Source organism: Gallinula chloropus, assembly GCF_964237585.1.
Source record: "Gallinula chloropus genome assembly, chromosome: Z".
Classification (NCBI taxonomy): domain Eukaryota; kingdom Metazoa; phylum Chordata; class Aves; order Gruiformes; family Rallidae; genus Gallinula; species Gallinula chloropus.
Genome location: NC_140089.1, coordinates 3,896,558 through 3,922,049, shown reverse-complemented (window position 1 = coordinate 3,922,049; position 25,492 = coordinate 3,896,558). Strand labels below are relative to the sequence as shown.

The 25,492-nt window shown below is 43.1% G+C and overlaps 2 protein-coding genes across 2 annotated transcripts; one reads left to right on the top strand and one right to left on the bottom strand.

Annotated features, from left to right (window-relative positions):
- Window positions 1-139: 139 nt before the first annotated feature.
- Window positions 140-13,975, top strand: POLR3G (RNA polymerase III subunit G; the record flags this gene model as incomplete). Its single annotated transcript, XM_084278696.1, has 7 exons — window positions 140-259; window positions 3,731-3,860; window positions 8,063-8,125; window positions 8,835-8,885; window positions 12,121-12,191; window positions 13,026-13,154; window positions 13,627-13,975. The coding sequence occupies 7 exons, from the start codon at window positions 140-142 to the stop codon at window positions 13,711-13,713; spliced, it is 651 nt and encodes a 216-aa protein (XP_084134822.1). The 3' UTR covers window positions 13,714-13,975.
- A 5,502-nt stretch (window positions 13,976-19,477) lies between these two features.
- LYSMD3 (LysM domain containing 3) lies at window positions 19,478-22,516 on the bottom strand. Its single transcript, XM_084278622.1, has 2 exons — window positions 22,250-22,516; window positions 19,478-20,217 (listed from the first exon to the last, which is right to left on the bottom strand). The coding sequence occupies exons 1-2, from the start codon at window positions 22,511-22,513 to the stop codon at window positions 19,609-19,611; spliced, it is 873 nt and encodes a 290-aa protein (XP_084134748.1). The 5' UTR covers window positions 22,514-22,516; the 3' UTR covers window positions 19,478-19,608.
- Window positions 22,517-25,492: the final 2,976 nt, after the last annotated feature.

The following is a 25,492-nucleotide window of genomic DNA, read 5'->3' as shown; positions in this document are numbered from 1 at the left end:
GTGGCTTGCTACTTGAAATCCCCTTTGAGAGTGGTTTTTAAATTACTGTAATCTTCGTTAGGTGTTAATTTGGAGAGGTAATAAACACATGCATCTGATGTTTAACTTGAAAAATCTGTGATGTTTTCAGCACCTCCACATGGCTGGGTCAGGTAGAGGAAGGGGACGTGCTGCGTTTACCTTCAACATCGAGGCGATTGGCTTTGCTAAAGGTGCAGCTCTACCTGACGTCGCGTGTACCCCTCCACCACCTTTTCCTGTAAGTACAGTGAGTATCTTAGAGCACACCCTCTGTGCTCAGCTAAAGTGTATTCAGAGTCATGCTGGGGTAATGTAATAAAGTATATCAGCATCCCTAAGCAGTTCAGGACAGTTTTGAAGTGCTTTATGCAATTGTTTGTCTTATTACCACTTCCTGTTCCTTTGCTAGCTGTTGTATCCTGTATTTAACAAAATTTCTTGCAGGATGTTTGTTCATTAAAGCCCATTATTTGTTTTTCTGGACATTACAGTAACAGAGATGCTGTGTACCTGAATTTGCTTGAAATGAAGTTACACTAGTCTTTGAAGATGTGAATGGATTTAATTATTTTTGGAAACTTACTGTTGATCTAAACATGAAAGATTTTTGAAGATTTGTCTTGCACCTTGGTAGCCAGAATTTGAAAATAACTGATATATTTTATGTATTTAAGGAAACTTAATTTTCAAATACATCCCAAATGTAATTAAAGGGGAAGGAATATCTTCTGACCGAGTTCTGCTGTTCAGGGAAGCTTGGGTAATGTTGAGGCACAAAACCAGTCTTAAAATGTTGCATTTTTATGTGAGACAGCTTCCCAGTTATGTCAGGATTTGGTTGAGATCTGTGAAGTTTTTCTCAGCCTTGCATGTTATGATAGAGAACCTCCCAGTTCAGCACATAATTGGTGCTATGCTGAGGTTTCTCTGGATAGTTGCTTCACCCAAGGTTTTGACCTCTGAACCAGATGTGGTATACCCTCTTAGTCCAACTTTAACAATTAAATTGTGTGATTTCATAGTTTATAATTAAGTTGTGTGATGTGAATGCAGTCTACTTGAAAGCACAGGGAAACTGAATTCTGTGTGAACTACCACTTCTGTGGTTACATTTAGCAGAGGACCAGCCACGTAGGAGAATTAACACCCCCAGTATTTCTAAAGTATACCACAGAGAACCTAAAGATGCTTACCATCTCTCTGGGGGCCAAGTTTCAGAACTTAGTTAAATTTTAGGTCCCTTCCAACCCAAATCACTCTATTATTTTCAGAGAAAAACTAGTGCCATTCAAAAGACTCAAAAGTTAACCCAGTGGCACAGAGTTGCCACTGTGGTGGGACCCTATCACTAGGGTTAATAAAATTTTAAAGAGTTGGTTTTAATGACTTGGCAGTAACCAAAAGGGTATCACAGCTGTTGAATGACTGACATGGGAATTATTCTAAGCAGTGAATTGTTGCTATTACATATTTCTAATGGACACTTTTTAAGTTCTCCCAAGTTTCCCACAAATGCATTTAGAAGCCCATTTAAGGACTATCAGCTTACTGTCAGCAACATGAGTGACTTAAAACATTGTCCAGCTAGCTAATGCAGCTGGCAGCAGTCAGCTCCTCATGTGATCCAGCACTGGGGCTTGTGACATCACTTCATGCTTTGCACCAACCTACCTCTCGGGTGTTGGCTGCGTACCGCCTGTGGTGTGAGAGGAACAGCATCCATTCTGTAACTCCGTCTCTGGCTCTAGTGTTTGGGATGTTTTAAAAACTATTCTTGCTTATTTATTTTCCCCAATTTTCGTAGCTCAAAAACAGAAAAACAACCCCCAAAACTCAAAAAATCCAAACCTTGATGATTCATTTCAATCTGAGAGATACAGAATTGTGTGTTGTGCTACCTGGTTGTATGGCAACACCATCGGTTTCACAGAATCACAGAATCACAGAATTATCAAGGTTGGAAAAGACCTAAAAGATCATCCAGTCCAACCATTCACCTATTACTACTAGCTCCCACTAAACCATGTCCCTCAATACAACGTCCAGTCTTTCCTTGAACACCCCCAGGGTAGGTGACTCCACCACCTCCCTGGGCAGTGCATTCCAGTGCCTGACTACCCTTTCAGAGCAGTAGTGCTTCCTAATGTTCAGCCTGAACCTTCCCTGCCGCAGCTTGATACCATTCCCTCTAGTTCTGTCGCTGTCTACACGGGAGAAGAGGCCGACCCCTAGCTCACTACAACCCCCCTTAAGGAAGCTATAGAGAGCCATAAGGTCTCCTCTGAGCCTCCTCTTCTCCAGGCTGAACAATCCCAGCTCCCTCAGCCGCTCCTCGTAAGGCCTGTGTTCCAGACCCCTCACCAGCTTAGTAGCCCTCCTCTGAACGCGTTCCAGGGCCTCAATGTCTTCCCTGTAGTGAGGGGCCCAAAACTGAACACAGTACTCGAGATGCGGCCTCACAAGTGCTGAGTACAGGGGGACAACCACCTCCCTGTTCCTACTAGTAACACTATTTTTGATGCAAGCCAGGATGCCATTGGCCCTCTTGGCCACCCGCGCACACTGTCGGCTCATGTTCAGCCGTGCATCAATCAGTACCCCCAGGTCCATTTCCTCCACACAGTCCTCCAGCCACTCCACCCCAAGCCTATAGCGCTGCCTGGGCTTGTTGTGGCCAAAGTGCAGGACTCGGCATTTGCTCTTGTTGAACCTCATGCCATTGGCTTCAGCCCAGCTCTCCAGCCTGTCCAGATCCCTCTGTAGGGCCTCGCTACCCCCAGACAGATCCACACTCCCAGCCAATTTAGTGTCATCTGCAAACTTACTGAGGGTGCACTCAATGCCCTCATCTAGGTCATCAATAAAGATATTGAAGAGGACAGGCCCCAGCACCGACCCCTGGGGAACACCACTCGTGACCGGTCGCCAGCTGGATTTAACTCCATTTACTACCACTGTCTGAGCCCGGCCCTCCAGCCAGCTCCTTACCCAGCCGAGGGTGTACCCATCCAAGCTCATCCAATACTCATGGAAAGGGTGCCCATGTCATTCAAAGTAATCATGCTTAATCATAGAATCATAGAATGGCCTGGGTTGGAAGGGACAGATCACAGAGCTCCAACCCCCCTGCCACAGGCAGGGCCACCAACCTCCAGGCCTGGAGCTACTCAAGGTTGCCCAGGGCCCCAGCCAACCTGGCCTTGAACACCCCAGGGACGGGCATCCGCCCCCTCTCTGGGCAACCTGTTCCAGTCCCTCACCACTCTCTGTGTAAAAAACTTCCCCCTAATATCTAATCTAAACCTTCCTTCCTTCAGCTTTAATCCATTGCCCCTAGTCCTGCCATTGTCTAACCTTTTGTTTTACAAGCACTGCTCTGATTGGAGAGAGAAGGAATTGCCCCTGAGGAATTTAGGCTGGCTAGAAAAACCTCTTTTAGGAATGAAGAACTTAGTATGACTATGAATAACAGTTTCACATTTTAAATATCTTCCCCCCCCCCCTTGATTTCCTGATACATTTTTGCAGTAAGAAACAGTGAAGCCATAACAGTTATAAACTCAGAATGCAATAAAGTTACTTGGTGAAGTAACATGACACATAGTTGCACTTCTCTGTGGCTAGCTGTGTTTATTGTAGCTTTTGATAGTGTTTCCTGTATTTTTGATGGATATTAAGACCTCACAAATAATAAACATAATTTGTACAGAGTACAGACAATAAGCCAGTGCCTCTGAAAACAGGAGAAGATGAAGATTACATGTTGGCCTTAAAACAAGATCTTAGAGGAACTATGAAAAGAATGCCCTATTTTTTGACAGTAGAAGAAGAACGTGAAGGTTTGTTTGTGTGCTTTTTATTTATATCTTCAGTAGTTATTATTCCATGAAGGGTGATATAGTGAAATGCACGTGTTGAATATGTATTTTGCACTGATAATGAGGAGTGAAAACTGGCAGTTTAAGATGACAGGGAAATCTTCTGCTTTTGCAGTTACTGAAGTTGTAGGTCATGCATGCAAGTGTTGTAACTGGAAAGCAACTACTCTGTGAGAAAAAGAGTGGTATCAAATGGCTGTTCCACTTGGTATACAGTAAGAAACATTTAGACCAGGTATATGCAGATTTTTCAATTATACGCTACATAGTACAAGCAAAATAGGTGTTTGTACATGCTGTAACACCCTTAAAACCATGCTTTGGGGCAAAAAAAAAATCTGTAGTAAGTACTAGTTTTAAATTCAGCATCCATTTTAATAGTGTAAAGACATATGTAAGCCAATCGATGGTATATTTAATAGTTGGCCATTCTAAAAGACACTAATGTCTTTTTCCCCCTAAGTCCATTCAGGAAAGATCAGTAAGTATTACTGACAGTTCACCTGAAATATGAAGATTGAGATGAGGACAAATGATCTCCTGTGGTTTGCATCAGAAGTAGAGCTGGATTGGATGCCAAAGCTTAATTTTATTTGATTTAAGAATGTCTTTTGCTTATATGTAATTAAAAATTAACCGCTTTGTACTGTTTGATAACAGTAAATGCTGTTACACTTGACATCCTGTCATACATCACTATCTTGTTAAAATCCAAGCTTCCTGGTCAGAAAACTGGCGTAGTGGGCGAGAAGGAAAGGGGAGCAGGGCAGGAAGACTTCCATGGCTGTTTACCATGCTATGGGGTGTTGTAAATCTAGCAGTCACAGGAGGTTATTGCTGTGAAGAGTGCTTCTTTTTGTCTGTGATTTTTGCGTAGTTCTGTCATCCTCCTGAGTGTTTGTTCTGAGTGGTATGAATGACAAGTGCTGCTGCAGGAAAATAGGAAATGGAAGACACTAGGAAATGCTGCATTTGTCAGACCCTTGCCCCCATCAGTGCCAAAAGCAATCTTTCAAAAGCTTTATAAAAAATTCTGAGACATTCAAAGTGGCCCAAGACCAAATAATCTTTTCTTTCCTATCTTATGCTGATCTTGAATAATGAAAGCTGACTTGAACTCTAAAACATGAGGTTTAATTTCCACCCCAAAGCCATCAGAGTATTTTCTGGCTGAGTACTCCTGGTGTCAATATGATAGAGGTACATAGGTCAATCCCCTTGGAAGTTTTGGTAATTTTTGCTCATGGTGTGGTGGTGAATTCTGAGGTTTTTGAGGCTCTGTGTGATTCTTGGGTTTGGTTGTGGGTTTTTTTTTTTTTTTATTAGCCTTTGAATGCTTAACACACCTTACTGATTGTCCACTTGTTCTTGTACTGAAGTGCTGTATAAAAGGGAGCAGCACTCTGTGGTACAAGCTGTGAGCACACTGCTGACCAGACATGTGGCTCACAAAAGGCAGAATATTGCCTCTGACCTGCAGCTGGAGCCAGCAGTCACCAGGATGCAGCAGGCAGCTGTAGTGCAGCACAAGCATGGCCCAGGGGGGACCCTGGCCAGGTAAAACTTTGATTATGAGGCAAGGAGAACAGATCTGACCTTCATTTCTAGATCCCTTTGTGATGGCAGAAGAATTCCATGTTACTACTTTATCTCATTTCCTCTTTCATCTTCTTGAGTAAACAAATTTCAGTGTCTTTGGATTCTCATCTCATCAGAGGCTTGTTGTGCTCTTGATCTTTTTCAGGCTTGAAGTTTGCTATTTCCGTTTGAGGCACAAGAAAGGAAAACTGCCCTGCCTGATAGCTCTTCAGGTTTATTTCCAAGGAGCAAGACCCTTCAGGAGAATGTATTAGCTCTCTTTTCCAACATCACCTGATGTGATCATTCATGCTGGTTCCCTCAAGATTGTCTTTGTTTTTGCAGCCTTCTTTCTGAGATCTCTCTCTCTCCTTTCTGAGTGTGCTCCTTAGCAGCACCACCAGCTTTGAAGACTTTTTCACAAAACAAACACACCCCTCTCCCTCCCAAAAAAGAAAAAAAAACAACACCAAACCACCACCCCCACCCCCCCCAAAAAAAAAAAAAAAAAGAAACCAACCCAAAACAATTGTGTGGAGAGCAGGTAGACAGCCACTTGGTAGACTCAAATAATGGTTCAGATGTTCTCATCATCTCAGCAAGAGTAAGTTGGTAACATTTTGCTGAACTTTTAGTTGTACGCAAGTACCTCATCTGAGGGATGGGGTATAATTACATCAGTGGTGGTCTGCAGCTTCAAAAGCTTGCTTTCATCTCAGTGATGGTATGCAGTTGTCTCTGGGACTGCATTAAATGGCAGAAGTGGCCTTGCTTTATGAAGACTGCTTTCTTTCCCCCAGGGCAGATTATTTTTAACTGATCTTCATTGTTATCTGGTTTACAGTCCTTTGCTCCTCTGTATTTCATCACAGCATCTGGTAGGACTAAGAGCAAGGCAAGGAGAGGGGTTGTGGGCAGGAATCTTCTTAAATTGGCTTTGCTAAAAGAGGAAGTGGATCATATTAAACCTTCAGCACAACATCTGTGAAACAAATGGTCCTTTGAAGGGTGAGAAGGCAAACTTTTTAATTAATTAGAACATAGTTGTCTGTCTTTCATTATTCAGGTAGTAAACTAAAGCCACATTTAATACTACCTGGCAATTTTGATGGGTTAGTGTGCTGTATAGATAGATTTTGATCATTTCAGCACTCTTTTGAGTGAGTGGCAGGCATATTCCATTCTAAGTTCGGTGTTTTCCTTACTTCAAATTAATCATTCCTGTTTTGTAGGTATATCTGCTATGGCTGGGTGGCTGTCACCTTGGCAGTGGTTTGGAATTAATTTGTTATCTGTGGGTGGTGAGAGTCAGTCAGACATATTTTTTTTACTGATGGCACCAGCAGTTAATAGCTCACTGAAGAGCATGGAGCTGAAATCAAAACCACTATTTTCTTGCCATCTCCGTGCTGACAGCATCCTACAGTACAAGTGAAGGCCACTTACATTAAGTGTCCCCTGAAACACTGTAATTAAATGCAAGCTTGTTGTTGCACAGTTTTAAGTAGGTCTTCTGCTCACCCTTGTTAAAACTCAGTGTAAAATTTAGCTTCATTTCTGATTTCTTCCTTCTCCATTCCTTTTCTCTGGTGTGTATGTTGGAATCCTTCAGCTGTGAAGGTCACAGACTGCCATTGTTACTGTTTTCTGTACAATACCCACAAAAATATAATGATTTGAGTAGTGAGTTATTAGTGCAATCAGAATCAGTCATTTTGTGGGGGGTGGACTTTGCAGTTGGGCATGGTAATTTGGCAAGAAAAAACAGGGCTGATTTAAAAATGCTGCCTTGATACTGCTTTTGTCACTACAGATTGTACAAGAAAGTGTCTTTTCAGTATAAATGGATGCACTTGACAGTGTATAACTACTGTATTAGTAACAATGTGTTTCTCTGTTTAGCTCTTGTGTCTGTAAAGAGGTTAAAGGGATAAAATGTGCTGCTGCTGTTTAGGAGACATCTCCATTAGGAGACATCTCCACTATGCTGCAAAGCTTTGCCATTGCAGAAGTACTTAGAGTCTTGGAAGCTGATCGTGATCAGTCTGAGACACACCTGGGAGTTCTGGATACTCCTTATGTTTAGCAGTGGTGATAAATGTCACTGCTAGCTTTGTAGCAAAGGGTTGGTTGTGCAACTGTTGAGGGGTAGAAACATTCATTTAATGTTTCAACCTAGTTTACCTGACTCCCTCTGCATTTTAAGTTTTCATGCTTTCCAAGGATAGAATTATACATTCTAAAAATTGTGGAGGGTTGGTTTCGGTTGGATTTTTGCAGGGGGGAGAATGTTTTAATTGATATTTCAAAAATGCAAAGCAGTATTTGGGGTTTTTACCTTTCTTGGGGGTATAAAATCCATGTTTTGCAAGTTCTTAACAAAAGATTAGTCCTAGGAATTATCACAGAACTGCACAAAGTAGTGACATTAAACTGTTTTTTAAGTGTTTGACAACAGCACAAGAAAGTATTCAATGTGGGATTGAATACAAACAATGTTTAGCTACAGGAAAATAGCAAGGACAGTGTCTGGATTTCCTTTTTAATTAACTGGAAGCAATAACTCTTTGCATCCTTCTCTATAGCAATTGAGAGGTACAGTAAAAAGTACCAGGACGCTGAAAAGGAGCATGCAGCGTGGACCCCAGGTAATGTCTGAGATTAGCAAAGGCTAATTCTTTATTGTGAAATGCTCTACTCCTTTAAGTGTTTGATTCATTGTTTTTCAAGCAATAAGAAAAGTATACGAACCTTTAACAAATCATGTATTCCCTATTGAGGGTTATTCCCTTGGCATGTTTTTAGATCAAGGTGAGGCATTGCTTTATCCGAAGAAATAAAAGAGGAAAAAAACCAACATTTTTTTTTATTTACTCAGTTGAAACAATTCAGAGCAAAAGTGTAAGCTTTAGCTCTCACTGTAACTTTCCTTCTGCCTTATTCACCATGCAGACACCAGTTTTGAACTGGGAACAGTTGCTAAAAGTAATCCAACTTGATGTCTCAGTCACAGGGGGTTTTATAACACTAAACTTCAACTGCTGTATCTGTGTAGCTCACTACTGCAAACTTAATTATAGAATGTAAATTGAAGGCCATGTAGGTCACTGGAAGGGCTGATTTTTGTCTCTTTGGGGTAGATGGAAGTTGTCTGTTAGGGGTCGAAATGTCAGTTCTCACACTGGTTCCTCAATTTACAATTAGAATTCTGTAAAACTCTTGCATGCTAAAACATTTAGGTATGATTGTTACTGGGATCAAGCACACCAGGGCCTCTGCCTTTCCTTGGTGGGTGGCAGGGGGAGGATTACTGCTGTGAATCGACATCCATATGTATTGAAGCTGTTCTCTGTACAGATTGGAGGAGACTCCCAAGAGAGATGAAGCCAAAGAAAAAGACCAAAAAAGGTATATTGCATATTTTTAACAACCATTTAATACACACTTCTTGAGTGATAGAAGACATACTGGAGCTGGTTAGGGGGGAAAAAATGGTAGAAATTAATTAACCTGAATAATTAGTGGGGTTGGCAGATTTTCTTTGCATTAATTCACTAGTCTGCCTGTCTTCTCTGGGTTTTGCTTTGCTTCTGTTGGATGTTTTAATTCACCAGAACTGATTTATCTTCTTTCCTGCCTTTCATACTGATGTATCATGTTAACTTATGAGATGTGTAACAGCGAAAGATTAAAAGAAAACAACCCACAAAACTTTTTGTTTTCAAAGTTTCTGTCTTTAGTTAACTCATCCTTCTATTTAATGGACAGCTGGCTATTCAGATTTCCTTTATGCTTTGGGTTTGTTAATTACCTTGTTCACAATTTGGTTGACTTTTGCATCTTTTAAGCCTTTTATATGTGATGTAATGCAGGTTATTTTCTATTTTCCCTGGTTTTACTTTTTTTGTTTATTTTCAGCTTTCTTCTGCAGAGTTGTGAACCAGATCCTTCAACAGCAGTTGGAGCTGGTATTGGTTATTCTTACAGGGAAAAAAAAACCCAAACCTTTTTTATTACACAGCATCATATGTGTATTTGTTTTTCAAAGTGTTTTCTAGCATGCATGACTGTTATTTTAAGTTCTCTGTAGAAGTCTGTTGCTCTGTGGATGTGAAGTAACACTTGGCCTCCTATATCTAGCTGTCTTATGTATCTAATTGTTTACTTTCTTGTTCTCTTTGTTCAAGTCCCTCGTGTGTCATTTTTCAGTTCAAGGATAAAACAGAAAAAAGGGAATGTGCAGTAGTCATGGAAAGTGGCTCAGCTGGAAGCTTTGTTCTTTTTAAGAGTGTCATTGAGAACCCTGGTACTAAAGATTCAACTGAAAATTAAACACTTTTTTGAAAAATCTCCAAAGATGAGACCAGTTCACACATTTTTCATTCAAAAGAAGAAAATGCATTGGCTTCTGTAAGCCTGTGTGCAATTATTAGCTCCCCAAGATCCAGTGAAATTATGAATGTTAATTTATCATTCCTTGCTACAGTGTTGTGATTATCATAAACAGAAAATCATTGCTTACTGTGGGGGAATTTTCCTCTTTCTTTGTACCAGTTTCTCTATTTGCTCTTAAAAATACATTTGTCTTGATTGTTGTAATGGCAAAGATCAGCTGACCAACAGAATTTAATTGGACTAAAAGAGTAAGTTTCTCTAAAAGCAAAAATCAGTGGTTTCAGGTTCTTTTGGGAATCTTCAAGAGGTTTGTAATTAGCTGATTAGAGACACATTAGCCCTTCTGGTACATACCCTTGCTGTATTTTGAGGATAGCTATCTTAGGTGACACTTTGTAACTGAGTGGAATTAAGGTGAGGGAGTCAAGGGAATCTGGACCAAAATTCAAACAGGTTTAACAGACTTCCTACCCTTCTACTGGTCCAGATTGCAGGAGTGGTTTGGGGATCAGTTACATAGTCAGGTACAGAGACAGCTTTATTTTTACACCCCTCACCCTCCCCCTTTCTGGTTTCCCCAAATGTTTTAACCCAGGACCTGATCACCTGGTTCCACAGTGACAAAACTTGGGGTAGGATTCCACATCTCTTCCACACTTACCCTGGGCTGTGGACCACCATATCCTAGATAGCAACAGGGCCTGACAAAAAAGAGCATTGACTGTTTTCAGCTTTTACAGGCCAGCTATATGCATGTGTATATAGGAATCGGTTGTATGTGTTTAAAAACCAAGTACAGGTATTTTGAAAGAGTAGATCATACTCCATTGCTTCTCTAAGCTACATGGATGTAAGAGCCTGTTTTGCTTCAAGCTGTACTAACCATGGGTCAGTGTCTCCAATTTTATGATAAGCTCTAGAGCCACCCAGTATTTAAGGAAAGCCCTTGTGTGTCTCTCTTCACTTCCAGGCTATAATGTTCTGTAGGCATTCTCTCTAAAAGCCTGCAGGGGTTTGGGCAGAAATGATAGATCTGAGTTGCACTTTCCACTTGTTTTCTTTTTAAAGCCTACTTCATTCTGGATGTGTTCGCTTTGACGCTGTTCTCATGTTACTACAGAGCAGCTTGACTCCCCTCAGCTCTGTGCAGTGCTTTTGTCACATAATCCCTTCCTATGCAAAACACTGAAATGAACTGAATGTTATTTATGACAAATGCTTTGACAAAATGCAGCTTCTAAGTGTTCTGCTTCCTTTACTATTAGCCAGATAAAATACATATTTTAGTGACACTGAGTTACTTTCTGCTTCAGAAAGGATAACCCCCTCCATCACTGCAGGCTCTTGTTCTTTCTGAGACCCCTTAGTGCAGCCTCATGTAAAAAAGGTGCAAGTTACATAGACTAGCTTGTCTGAGGCTACCTTGTCCAACAGAAGCTGTGTAGCTACACCAGTATGGCATTTTATGCAGGCAGTTTTAATCTGCTGAGGGTAAAACTGTGTTAGGTGCAGGCCTGTAATTTGTTTCTCCTCATGTGTTAGTGAAGTCCAACTTCACTCCTGGAATTGGGTCAGTTTCAGTTTAGGGTACTGCAATTCAGGTAGCTCCTTAGCTGGGTACATGGGATGCTATTTTTGGCCATAAGTAGCATAATGGGGTTGGACTGTAGGGAGTAACATGATAAAGTTGGTGATCATGAATCGAGGGAATAGATGAAAATGCTCACTGTGGACTCATTAGATGAGAGCCAGTGGTAGCCCAAAAGCCAACTAGCTGCAGTAACCATGCCTGCTGTGTTGCAGGTAATAAACTCTGCTGTCTGCCTTTTATTAATCCTTCTATTTAAAGCACCCAGATGTCATTAATGTCATTAATAACATTAATGAGTTTTTATCTTTCCAAGATGATGAAAAAAAAAACACAGATTAGGTTTTGTTCTAGTTTCTTAACATATTGTGACACTGTAAGTGAAAAGTACTTTGAAAGGCTGAACATCATACTTTGGCCAAAGCTTTGGTCAGCTCTCTGTTCAAAGCAAGTTTCAGACTGGCCCTGTAGGCACCACTAACATAAATGGGGCATTTACACCCCCATGAATGATGTAGCTCAATGTATAAGGCATTTTTAAAACGGATGATAGGGGGGTTTCCATAACAAACTCAAGATATTAGCTCTTAGGAGCAAGCAAAACTAGAGAATTTGTGTTCTTCCTTATTAAAACAACAACAGTGATGTGTTTTATTTCAGCAGGTACAAAACAAAAAAAGGCAAAAAGCTCTGAGCCTAAAAGTAACCTGGATGTGTTGAAAAAAATTGAGGTAAGACATGCATACTCCTTTTAAATTGTACACTAGAAATTCCTGAAGGAAAATGAAACCTGTGGTATCTTTTTTTGGTACAAATGGAATAACCAAAGCAGCCTTTTTTCTGGACTTGTTTCTTTACTCTGAGAGGCAACTGTTCTCCAGAGTGGTAGCACCAGGGAGAGGATACGGATGGGCCTGGCTGTGGGAAAGTATTCCCTTTGCTCCTGTATGAACAGAACTGGTTGTTGTTTACAATGTAGCCTAACAATGAAGTTACTATTAGAGCTTATTGAAGGAGGAATTGGTGCCAGAACTTCAAAATCTATTGCTGGTTTTCTAGTTTACTGATGTTGGAAATTAAGAACTTGAGAGGGAAGATATGCATGGGAGGAGAAACTTGGGAAGAAAGTGACCTTGGTTTTGGAGGCGACTACCCACCACGTGGGAATGGGAAACTGAAAGGTCAGAGAGTCTTGGGAATACAAGGTCTTGCTCCTGGTGATCCATCAGTTGTTTGGTACAGAGGCATCATTATATACAGCACATGGTGTTGCTTTATCAAGTATGACACAGTCTTCTACAGTCAGTTATTAGAACAGTGGTGGGTAACACAAGACATACTTCTCTAGACTTCAAGCCCATTAGGTAGACACTTGATCAGTAAGTCCTTATGAAGTAATCCCACTTCACATTGTGTTGTTTTAAATGTTGCCAAAACCCCCTCAATTACACAGCATGATTATGCTGGTTGTCTTGCTGTTACCTGCAGCATAACGTTTTGGTAGCGTGGTGTATGCTGCTGCTGTATCACAGGACTACCTTGTAAAGGAGGTTGTCTTGTGACAGGAGTTGGAAAAGAAGGATGATGAAGAAGAAAAATCTGAAGATGAAAAAGACAAAACAAAAGACAAAGAGGGTGAAGATGATGAAGAAGCCGAAGAACCAGAGGAATATGATGAAGAGGAGCATGAAGAGGTATGTTGTTAGCTTTCCTATTTACACAAAATCAGATCCCACTCATTGAGTTGTGTGTTGGCCATCAGCCAAATAAATGTCCCTAGCTTCTCTGATGCTGGGGGCAGGGGTGTTTGCAATAAAAGGCATTATTACATCAGATTTATTTGTTGCACCACATTGTGTTCTAGTGAATTTAAGTGGGTGGTTTAGATTCCTTACTCCCAGACAGCTCTGAAAAATGGCCTTGCGAGCAGGAACATGTCATGCCACAAGTGATGCGTGCAATTACTCACTTTCATCCCTAAACCAGGGATGCCTCTTCTCTCAGAGGTATCAGAACTTCATTGTATCTTCCTTTTTCTTTCCCAAGAAATAAGGAAAAACTCCGATCACTGTTTCAAAACATGATTACTCAAGTCCAGTTTGAAGCCTGCTACGTAAATTGTCTCCTCCACTGACACAGTGACTATTTTTTTTTCCTTTTGCTTAGGAAAATGACTACATTTCATCATATTTTGAAGATGGAGATGACTTTGGTGCTGGAAGTGATGACAATATGGATGAAGCCACATATTAGCTATTGTTGCTAGGTGGTACACTGCTCAAGCCTAGTACTGCTTGAGGTATAATTCTGGAGGTAGGCTGAGTCCCAACAGAACTAATGCTTTGGTTCTGTTTGTTTTCAAGTATACTCTCCAAAAACATGCTGGAAAATTGTTTTTAATTGTAGAGTGCTGAACAGCAGGATTTGGGAGTCTTTGTTTTGTTCTTCTGCCAAATGTTTTGCAGACATGCACCTCTTTATGGTTCTCTGGGATGCCCACTGGTGGAGTAAGCTGTATGCCATTGTGTTGCCTCTGCACAGAAGATGAATGTATGCGTTTTAATTGTGCCTAAGCATTTGCACTAGTCAGCTCTGTGCTTTAGCAGTCAAGTCTTGAAAGTAGCAGTGAAATTCTTGATGACTGCAGCAAAAGAGAGATACAGATGTAAGCTGCTCAGCAGCTGACTTCTCTGAAAGAACTTACGGAACTTCTGAATTCAGGTGACTGAAAATAACTGACCACTGAGCACTTTAATATAAACTACTTGAAAGGACCGTGGTAATTACGGGCAAAGTACATAGTGAGAGTGTTTTGAAGAGCTGTTATTCTATTTAAATTATTAATTTTAGCATTTAGTAAGAAAGGACTGCACTATCTAACAATGTTACATAAATGAATCACTGTAATAATGAAAAGAAATTTCATTTAGAAAGAATATATGGCTGAACTTTACGATATCTAATCCAAGTTTTCACTAGTGGTACACAGATTAGTGATGGGGATTTCAGTCCTTCGCCTCAGTGTCTCTGCCTCTTAAGGTGATACTAACTTTTCTACCTCACAGAGCTGTTGAGACAGCAGATGACAGTGATCCATGTAATTGTTAATGTATTTACCTACTTTGCTACAGAACAAACAAGACAGAAATTTAACAGCAACTAAAAAAAAATACAGAAGAATGTGGTACAGCATTTTGATGCATTAGATTTTAATTAGGAAAACAGGACAAGAATACTGAGAATAGCAAAAACAGTGTTTGGAAACATTAGCTTTATTTCTAAGAGCAGAAGTGTAGAAAACTTATTCCCCAGATCAGAAACTTTAGGAAATGACACAGCATTCTCTGTGTCCTATCATCGTTTGATGATACAAAAGATTACTTATCAGTGTTAATCAGTGTTGCCAGATTACTATTCATCAATTTTTATTTTTTCGTGTTTTTTTTCACTTAAAACCCCATTCTGTTCCTGATAACTAGTGTTGTTACCAAATTTGATAAAAGAACAGTTTTAAAACAAAACCCATTCTGTTATCAGCAAAAGAAAGTATGGAAGTTTTACTTGCAAGGCAAGGTTGGTGATTTGTCAGGCAGAACTTTACCTCAATACTGACTCCAAAACAGTCCTGCATTATTCTGTGAACTTCTGTATGCAGTAAGAACTGGTTCCTTAGCCTGTAGCTTTCAAGTATTCTGATAAAATTCATACCAGATGCAAAAGAAATGAAATTAAAATGCTATGCAGGTCACACCTCAGAGGTACACCAGTTTTATTTTGAAGTGTTGATACCTGTACAAACAACATTTAATAAACATCCTGCTACGTTGCATAGGAAATGTATTCTGATTGTTTTCTAACATCACACACGCCAGCAGTTGTTCCTTGAACAGAAGTGCCTGTTTTTTGAATGTGATACACCAGACAGAAGGCATTGTGAACAAGGTAAGCACAATGAAAAATGAATTTTCTTGCCTCAAGTATAACTCAGATTATCTTCAATTAGCTGTCCCCACCCCCCTTTGCAAGGTAAACAGGGAAACTCCACACAGGGAATGCAAATAGATGGCTTTTGCCGAAGAGAGAAGTAAAGAATTAGCACTGGGAAAGCATTACTGCTAAAGCAGCTAAATCTGGTCACAAGCTGCAGCTGGCCTCAGCAGGTACAGTACCTTATTTCATAGCAGATGCGAATTCTTGGGGACCGATGGCTTTCTTCATTCACCGTACTGCTAATGGGAGACACCCACCTCCCTGCTGTGCTGTTAGAAATACTACTACTCTGGCAGGAATCGGGTCTTTTGGAGACCTTTAGAGGTGAACTGTGGCCATCTGTCCTCCAGAGGGAACCCCAGTCTGAGGACGGACCCTCTAGGACTGGCTTAACAAAGGCAAGGAAGCGCAATGCTTAAGGAACTCTGCAACAGCACAGCTCCTTGCCAAGGCACTTCTGGAAGAGACTAGATCGTGATGTTCCAGAGGTGTAACACTTGCAGCTGTTTTAATAAGCTGATTTTTCAATTGCTTAAAATTCACAGCAAGACCGTAATAAACTGAGAAAATGTAGACTGTTGTTTGGGTCTCAGCAAACAGGTCAGGTTTGGACAGGCAGGTATTTAAATCCTGTCTTAACAGCATAGCAGAACATTGGTACTTCATACAGGAAGACGCTGCTTTCAGTGTGTAGGGAGATGCCCACCTGAAAACTGAGCCCTACTTGTTTCTCATGCCTATTTCTTAATCCCCATTTCACAAGACAATCAAAATTTTATGCAGGGAAGTTCCAAGTTCTACAAGGCAGGGACGGGATACACCACCATGGCTCCAGTCACAGCGTGCTACGTGTGATCGCTGTGTGCAGCTGCTGCCAACAAACCATCTGTTGGCCAAGGAATTTTATTTTATGTCAGACATAAAAACCTGGCCAAAACAAATACAAGTAGCGGCCTCCCGTGGTAAAACATGCAAAGCATATAGAGCTCAGAATACATTATATGCACCACTTTCACTGCAGCCTAAAATATAAAATCTTTATTTTATGTCTGTTATTTGGCATTCTTCTAAAAGCAGAGGAGCAGAAGTATTTTAAATAAGACTTGTGTCCTCATTCAGGATTATTTTACAAAGTTGCATTTTCAGCCTTTATAAAATAGTTATAGAAAGACTTATTTGTGACAACATACTCCAAAATATAGCAGATTTGAAGCATTTACATTTTACGTCATCCAACAGTGCAATATGCACTTAAATTTAAAGCAACTTCCTGATCAACAATGTGTTGTAATTAATCTAAAGCACAATTTACCACTCAGTTGTTTGGGGCTTTTTTTTCTTTTTTTTTTTTTTTAACAAGTCAGTTTCTAAAAGACTAACTTCACAGATTTCAACTTAAGTTAGATCTAAGTTCCACACAGGGCAGTTACCCTGTCAATTCAGAGGTGACACATCACCATGCATTGCCAGTTGAGCTGTGCTTTGGAACAAGCAGTAAAGACCCCTGCACCATGCAGCAAGCCAAGACAGGTGATGTCTGTAGACCACCAGTGCTGTGAGTCTTGGAGGGAGACCTCCTGTATGTATCTGCTGATAAAAGTTAACTTGCTAAATTAAAAATAAGCTATATGAAATATGCTACATAATACAGCAGTAAAAACATGCTAGGCTCTTGGTTACAGTACAGTCCAATTAAACTGCTATCCCTTTGTGTTTTATGCTTACCCTAGAGGTAAATGCTCAAGCCCATCAGCTTTGATTCAGTGACCATAAGCCACAAGAATTCCAACACCGAAAGCCTGAGATACGCTGTAGAACTAGTCCAGCTTTGCCACCACAGGATGAGAGCAGTAGTTAGCCACCAATCTCTTCATTTGTACAGTAACAGGACAGAGGCCTTCCTGATGGACTCAAACCACAACTGAAGTCCACTTCTGTATTGATGGCAACTTAATACATGTAACTTCAGGTATGTGCAGTACATCATGCGTATGTTGCACCACCACAGTCGCTAATTTCATGTTCTTTGACAGTTGTATAATTAAGGATAAAGTATTAAGAACAGTGAGGTTTCAGAAACAGAACAAGGGGGTAAAAAAAGAAAACCAGCAAATAAGCTTGCAGCAAAAACATGATACATAACATACCAAGTTTCAATCCTTCATAGAAACATCTCTCAAGGAGCAAAGCTCTGTTGTCTGGACTAGAGCAATTCTCCTCTTAAAGCCTTAGCCAGAAGCTGTACTGTGTTAGCCACTGTAAATTATTTTGCAATGCCATTTTACATACAGCCTTACCTAGAACTGGTACTTCAGCATTCACATTTGTGTTATTGGCATATTCCTTTAATGGAAAGAACTCTTATTTTAAGAGATCTTTGAAAACAAGTGGTATGTGAAACATGAAGCTCATGCTTGTGTGCAACCCCTGTTACAGTGTGGAAACTGTGAGTCGCCACACTATCTCCAGAGATGCCACTTTATTGAAGGGTTCAAGGGCCACTGATCATAGTTCACAGATTCACCTGTAGAGCATTTCCCCTCAAGCTTTGGACTGCTTCACTCTCCACAGAATAAATTAAAAGTTATCAGATTCGTGTTCTTACACTGAGCATGCCAGTGAAGAGTATCTGCCCCACGTCTTGGGCCAACAGCTGCCCCAGGAGTAATGAGCCATGTGTCTTTACTTCCAAAATTTAAGTTGATAAAGCACTTTAGAATACTTCCAGCAGCTAGGAAACATTAACTTCATCACATTTTTTTATACTTTGTCAAGAGACTCAAAGGAAAGTCTTACAGTAACAGTTTAAACAACTATCTCTGTCTGTTCAAGTCAGTTATCTTGGGCTTTGGTAACAAATGGTATCTTGAATGGGGCAATGGAAATCATACTCCACAAGGCAAATATAACAGAAAAATTACAGGCAGCATCTCAGTTTTTATTTAAAAATATTCCGAGTACACAAGTACCTCCTTTTTTATGTAGGAAGACTCCAGAGGAGTTTTTCTGTTTATCTTGTAGCATTTTCAGGTAGGGAAGGGAAGAGGGGGTAAAATTAAGATGTTCAATGAAACCCTAAGTGAAACATTTGAGAACAGAGTGGTTGATGAATACACTGCTATGTGAAAAACAAGTCTGAAGCTGCAACTGGTCTGGGCAGGTCTGTTGCAATTTAAGTTTCTTGCCAGCAGACACTAAATCTAATCTGAAGTTTTCTATGAGATTTCTGGGAAAAGTTAGTGTTTGAGGTTCATGGGCACATGACTGTTAGTGTACTCAGTGCCCATGTAACTGCTGTCTGAAGAATCAGGTGAGACATAAAGACTGCTGAAGCAGTCACAGCAAGGCCCCACACATCTGCACTCCTCTAGTTCTATACCCACCTGACCAGAGGAGTAAGTCCAGTCCAGTCACTTTTCAGCAGGATACCACAGAAAGATGCTAAGTTTCAACAAGACTCTTTCAACTGGACCATGTTGAGGCACAGCATCACATACACAGAAAAAAAATAATTATCCCACTGCCTACACTGAACAGTACTAAAGGAGTGAGTTGACCACAGGCACAAGATTTGAACATTCCAGCTTAAGTATTAGCTACTGCCTCTCTTTTTTTTTAAAAAAAGAACTTCATAGCAGCAAGTAATTATGGAATGATTGGGGTTTAGAAAAAAAGATGATAAAATTACAAGAAAGCAGTTTTAACTGACAGCTGTAAACTTGATATTAAAATGTCAAGTGTGCTATGCGTTCTATAAATACTTTGTTTAAAAGTTAAGATATCCCCAAGTGCCCATTTTAGGGCTGTAAAACGTACAGTGAAATTCCCCATGTGTTAGTTCAAACTACATTTTTTCCTCCAAGTCATTAATTAAAAAAAAATAATAATATTCCTATCAAATTAGAAAAAAAAAAAAGTGCAATTTTATACCTTAATTTATATCCCAATCTTGCACTAAAACCGCCCATCTGAGGCATGTGCAGAGATTACACGATCCACAGAAACATCCTCTGCTGGAGCAGTGCCCGTGAAGGCACGTCACGGATCGGGACGTGTCTCCTCTGCGTGCCAGATGCGCTTGTGCACCCTGTGGTTTCTCCTTTATCTAATGCTACATCACGTGTCCGTGAATAACAGTCGCCCTGGGGCTCTGTGTTGTTAAGGCTGAAGGTCTCCCTGATGATCAACATTAATAATATTGGCTGGATTTATTCCGTTTCCTATCTGTTTCTGGTGCGATGCTGCTGTGACGAAGGGGTGGGAGGATTCCATTGTAGAGTGGTGACTGACATCAGCTTTCACCAGAACTTCGTAATACAGGAGATAAAACACTGGAGTCACTATGCCAATAATCAACATGATCACTACAGCCGTCCACCACCCTATACCCCAATCTGCTCCATAGTAAGGATCCTTGCACTTCTTAGTTTTGCTCTCAGTTTCAAAACAGGTCTGTTGGGCTGCTAAGGCAGAAACAACTTCATTAAGATTCTCTCTCTTTGTATCGTTACACTTCACTATTTCTTCTATATCCCGATCCACTTCTTTTAAGAAGTTGCCAGCAGTCTCAGCAGCTGAGAATTTATCAGAGGATGACGTTTCCTGCACTTCTGGGGAACAGTGAGCAGGACGAAGGGCTGGTCTTCCTTTTGGAGAGACATGGGTTTCAGTCAGAACACTGAACTTCTTCACTGGAATTTTGATAGACCTCAGGGCAAAAAAGTCTTGATCGTTGATAAGGTTGTTAACTCTCTTGATATCTGCAACCTAAAAATAAAAGCCACAGTTTAAATAAAGCCCCATTGAACCAGAACTCTTTTAAACAAGTACTACACGCTTGAGAAACAGAATCCTAACCTAATGAAACAAAGGCTGGGCTTCTTGTTTGCTTTTCTTTTTAAACCCATACCCATTCAAAAAGTATGAAGAAAGAAAAGGTCAAAGACCAAATCTGGACAATGTTTAAGCAAGAAGGTAATTACCAGGTAACAAACCTCCTCTCTTCAGATAAGAGGACTGGAAGCCACTTCCCATGCACGTATTTACTTAATGTATAGTCATCTATCACCAGTGACTCTCTCTGAAATGAATCTGAACTTAGTATCACCTCGGTGTTTACAAATGAAGTAAATTACAGCAAGTTCCTAATTAAAAACTTACAAGTGAGAAATATTAAAAGTTATAAGCTTCCCATTAATCTAGTCACAGAGATGGATACTCTTTCTGCTTCTGGGGGATAGAAAGCATAACCTGAAACTGTCACCTCCCTCCCCCTTCCCTGTTCTTGCTGAAAATCAATCTGATTTTGCTCTCAAGAGGTTTTAGGGCTGACACGGAAGACTCCACAAGGATTTATGTGCCCTGGGAGAATTAGCAGCTGAGACAGCAGCTCCCTCAACACAGAAACCATAACAAAGTACTTACACATCACCTCTGCAACACCCAGTAAGCACCCAGGAGTTGTGCCCTTTTCAAGAATCACAGTAACCAAGTTCAGCTCCTTCCCGTCCTCACTGGGAGGACATCACCTTGTCACCTCAGGAGAAGTGATAAACAGGAAAGAAGGGACCCTTGTCCTGATTACAACACAGATGTGGACAGAAGTAGTTAGGGCCATCAGTGCCTACTACCTGCACACACCTTGCAACGTGAAAAAGCGTTGTGGTTCCTCTGACAGTGTTATTTGTTGTGTGTGCTGAATAAACCAGATGAGCAGAAAAGACAGTGAAATGCAGCATGTACCCCAGTGATCATTAGGTCACACTTTCTGCCTAAAAACCTGGACCACTTTTCCACAGACTCCGTATTTCCAAGAACGAGCAGAACTTGGTGATCTACTGCTTATTCGAGGCCCGAGTAATCCTGCTCGAGGTAACTAATTGCCATGGGTTCTGAAGCCAAGAATCACTTAATGAGGCTAAGGTCTGTCACGATTATGAAATAGCTGTGTCAAGGCTTTGGTACCTAAGCTCACAACAGGAGGGTCCTGCTTCTTGTTTCTGCCTGAAGAATCAGACAGCAGCAAGACTTCTTATAAGTACGTATTTTGAATTTGACCCCTTGAGAACTGCTGATTCCCTGCTGGGACTTGGAAACACGCAGAAGCTACCATCAACCCAGACAGAAGCCTCTGCCTTTATCTGGTGCAACAACTGACTTCAGACCCTGTGTAGTGCTTCCCAGACATCCTCTGCGCCCATGAAGACACTTTGCTTGCAACCAGGGTGAGAACCAAAGCCGGGGGGGGGCGGATGACATTCACCCAGCTAATTAAGCGTGCTGGGAGCAGGAGCAAGGTCTGCGCGGCAGAGGGGCATCCCTGGGGCGCGCTGGCGTTGATAAACACCTCGCAAAGTTTAAAAGAAAAACCACAACGGGTCTTTTTTTTTTTTTTTTTCCCTCGGTTCGGGGCTGTACACATCCCCGAGGGCGGTTCGGCTGTGCCCTCCTCATCGCCAGGTAACCGCCAGGAGCGGGAGCGTCCCCTTCGAGGGGAAGTTCCCCCAGGCAGAATCGCACCCCTGCTGCTCACACCTCAAGGCCGGCTCCAAACCCAAGGAGCCTGCGGAAGCGGAACGCTGCCTCTCGGCGCTGTTACACCAACACCCCGCCGCTGCCTTTCACTGCTGGAGAGCAGGGCGCTTCCGAGGCGGTGCCTGCCCGGCAGCTCACTGCCTCGTTAACCCGGCCGGACCAGGGGCAGCCCAGCCCGGCACCGGAGCCCCGGTCCCCATCCCGATTGCCCGGCCGGTGCCGGCACCCGGGGGAAGGCAGAAGCCGTAAGCGGCGGGGGACTCACCGAGCAGCAATACTGGAGCGCGATCGCGTTCAGAGTGTCGCCTTCCTGGATATCTTTCGTCAGCAGCACGATATCATCCAGCCGGTCTCTCGACGCGCTCCGCCGGACCTTCTCCCTCCCCCGCGGCCGCAGCTCCGACAACTCGCCGCCCTCCTCCTCCGGCCCCTCGGTCTCCGCGCCCCCGAAGGGGTACAGGTGACCGCTGACGGGTGGCTGCGCTACGGCCGGCGGCTGCGGGCCGCAGCCGGCGCTTCTGCCGGCCATTCTCCGCGGGCAGCTCTGTGGGACAGACCGCAGGCGTGGCGCCCTCCGCGGGGAATCCCCACCCCGCCCGCCCTCCCTCCCGGCCCCGCCACCGAGGGAGGGAGGGAGGAAGGGGTGAGGGGTGCGTGCGCCGCGCCCTGTCCGGCCCCGCTCCTCCCCGACAGCGGCCCTACCTGCCGCTGCTCCTCATAGCGACCGCAATGGCGGCTACGGCCTCTCCGCCACGTCCCCAGGGAAGCACCGCCCCCAGCGCCGCCCGCCCGCCCTTAAAGGGCCCGCACGCCTCACCCGGCCCGTCGACCGCCACCGAGAGGAAAGAGGCGGGCGGGAGGGTTTAGCGGAGCCTCTCAGGACTCCCCTCGGGTGACGCTATGACCCCGCACCCGGCCGCCTCTGCGGCGGGGCCACGCTGCCGGGCGGTGGAGCTTTCTTCCTTTCCCTTCCCGGCCCCGCTGATGAGGGTAGAACGACCGAAACGAGCTCGTGTGCGGCGCTCGGCACCCCCCCGCGTCCCCGCCCGCGGCCTCCCTGAGGTGGGCTCGGGGCAGGCCCGAGGGCCGGGCGGCGCGCCGTGAGCCAGCGGGCCTGCCGGGGGGCCGCCCGTCAGCCGCGGTTGGCACAGCTTCCTCGCCGCTCCTGTTTCCGCGGGAGGGATGGCTGCTCAGGTACGAAGCTGCCGTGCGTTTGAGCCGGTAAGGCAGCTCTTCTGACAGCCCTTCCTGCCCGTAGCAGCTCGCAGCCGCGTACCCCTCAGCCCTGCCGGACTCCTGCTGCCTTGCGAAGCGCTCCCAAGTTGCCCGGTAGTGTCTTTTTAACCCTTCCTGCCTTCCCCCCCCACCTCTGCCCCGGGACTGGCGCCGCAGAGGTGCAGGTGTTCGGCCTGCCCTGATGTGTTTCTTTCACAGGGGAGAAACGATAAATGAGGCCCTGCAGCTGTTCCAGCTTTCCTTCCCCGATGGAGTCATTTTCCCTGTACAGGACTGTCAGCAGCTGTTGCAGCGGCTGAGGTGAGAGGCAGTGGTAGAATCACAGAATCATTAAGGTTGGAGAAAAACTTCCCAGATCACCTAGTCCAACCATCCCCTACTACCTGTATCACTCACTAAACCAAGTCCTAAGTACCTCATCCAGCCTTTCCTTGAACACCCTGAGGGACGGGGACTCCACCACCTCCCTGGGCAGCCCGTTCCAATGCCCAACCTCTTTCTGAGAAGAAATTTCTCCTCATTACTAACCTGAACCTCCCCTGGAGCAACTTGCAGCCATTCCCTCTTGTCCCATTGCTAGTTACCTGCAAGAAGAGTCTGAGCCTCAGCTCACCACAACCTCCTTTCTGGTATTTGGAAAGACAGAGAAGGTCTCCTCTGAGCCTCCTCTTCTCCAGACTGTACAATTCTAGTTCCCTCTGCTGTTCCCCATCAGACTTGTGCCCTCGTCCCTTCACCAGCCTGGTTGCCCTTCTCTGGACACAGTCCAGGTCTTTCTTGTAGTGAGGGGCCCAAAACTGAACCCAGTATTCGAGGTGTGGCCTCTCAAGAGCTGATCACCTCCCTGGTCCTGCTGGCTAGGAATGCTCCAGTTAGGAGGTTTGATCTGCTGCAGGTTTCTTCTCACACGGCCTTAGAAGGAACCTTTTGGTGACAGTGGAAGCAAACTTTCTTACAGAAACTGACAGCTCTAAGTCTAGGTTGAGTGTGTGGAAGCATATGATTGCACTGTTCCTGAAGACAAACACAGTTACGAGCCTGTTTCCTCAACAGATTCATCGTTAAGAAAGTTATTTTAAATAAGGGTGCTTTCTTTGCCTTTTGGTTTTGAGCTTTGTTATGTGATGCTTTCAGGCTCTCCCAAACAACCAAAGAGGTTAGAAATGTGTTTCTTATTAACAAAGGTAGAATTCTTTTATGGCTTTAGTTTTGAAAGCTGAATCACTTGGGTCTGAGGATATAACATAAAAGCTAAGGATTGGACTTCATACCCACTGAAGAAGATTGAAGCCACATTTCCAGGCATTTTAAGTTTCCAAGGTGCAGTTAATACATTTATTTGAGTATTTAGATTAAAATAGTGCTGTGTTGTGATGAGGGATGGAGCAGGTAAAGCTGTTCACAAGGCCATCTACCTACGCTCCAGCCAAATAGCATCATCCAGGAAAGCAAGACGTTTCAGCATGGGTGCTCTGCCAAGAGCATAGAAGGTCTACCTTGTAAGAGAAGGTTTGCATGAAAGTTTGCACGCCCTTACCCTAAATCCTAAACAGAACACTACAGTAGCTACTAGAAAGAAAATTAACTCTATCCTGGCTGAATCCAGGACAAATATAAATACTCACAGGTGTACAAGTCAACAGTAAGCATAAAATATGAGCTGGTGAGATTGTGCAGGTCTGACTGCTGCCCTTTGAGGAGAAGCATGGAATAGTACTAACATGTAAATAGGATTTCCTTCCAGCTGGAGGTTGGCACAGTCACTGGAAGCTAGTTTTCAGACTTTCTTCCTCTACATTTGTTAAATTATTGCTGCGGTTTCCAAGTGCAATCAAAATTCCCTCAAGGCAAAGTTTCTTACAAGTCAGAAGACAAACTCCTAAATTGTTTAGAGATAAGCTAGTGGTTCCTGTTCTTCAGAACACCCCATAGCATCTTCCCAACAAAAGCCTGCTCAGAAACAAGCCTTCTATTTTTATCATGGGTCGGATGCGGAGCTTGTGCTAATTAACATAGCTGCACAGAGACAGAGCCTTACACAGAAGCTGCTACACAGCAAAGGCAAGCTGGGATTGTCATAGTCCATGGCAAATGTATGAACGTTCTCTGCCATGCCCAGAAACACATAAAATCAACCTGGGACCCTGTGTTTCTGGGTATGGCATAATGCAAGTAGATTGAGTCTTCCACCAGCTGCATTTCCAGCAGGAGCAGTGCTGAAGGTGACAAAATCGCATTAACTTCCCACAAGCCCTGAACTTTTCTCGTGGGA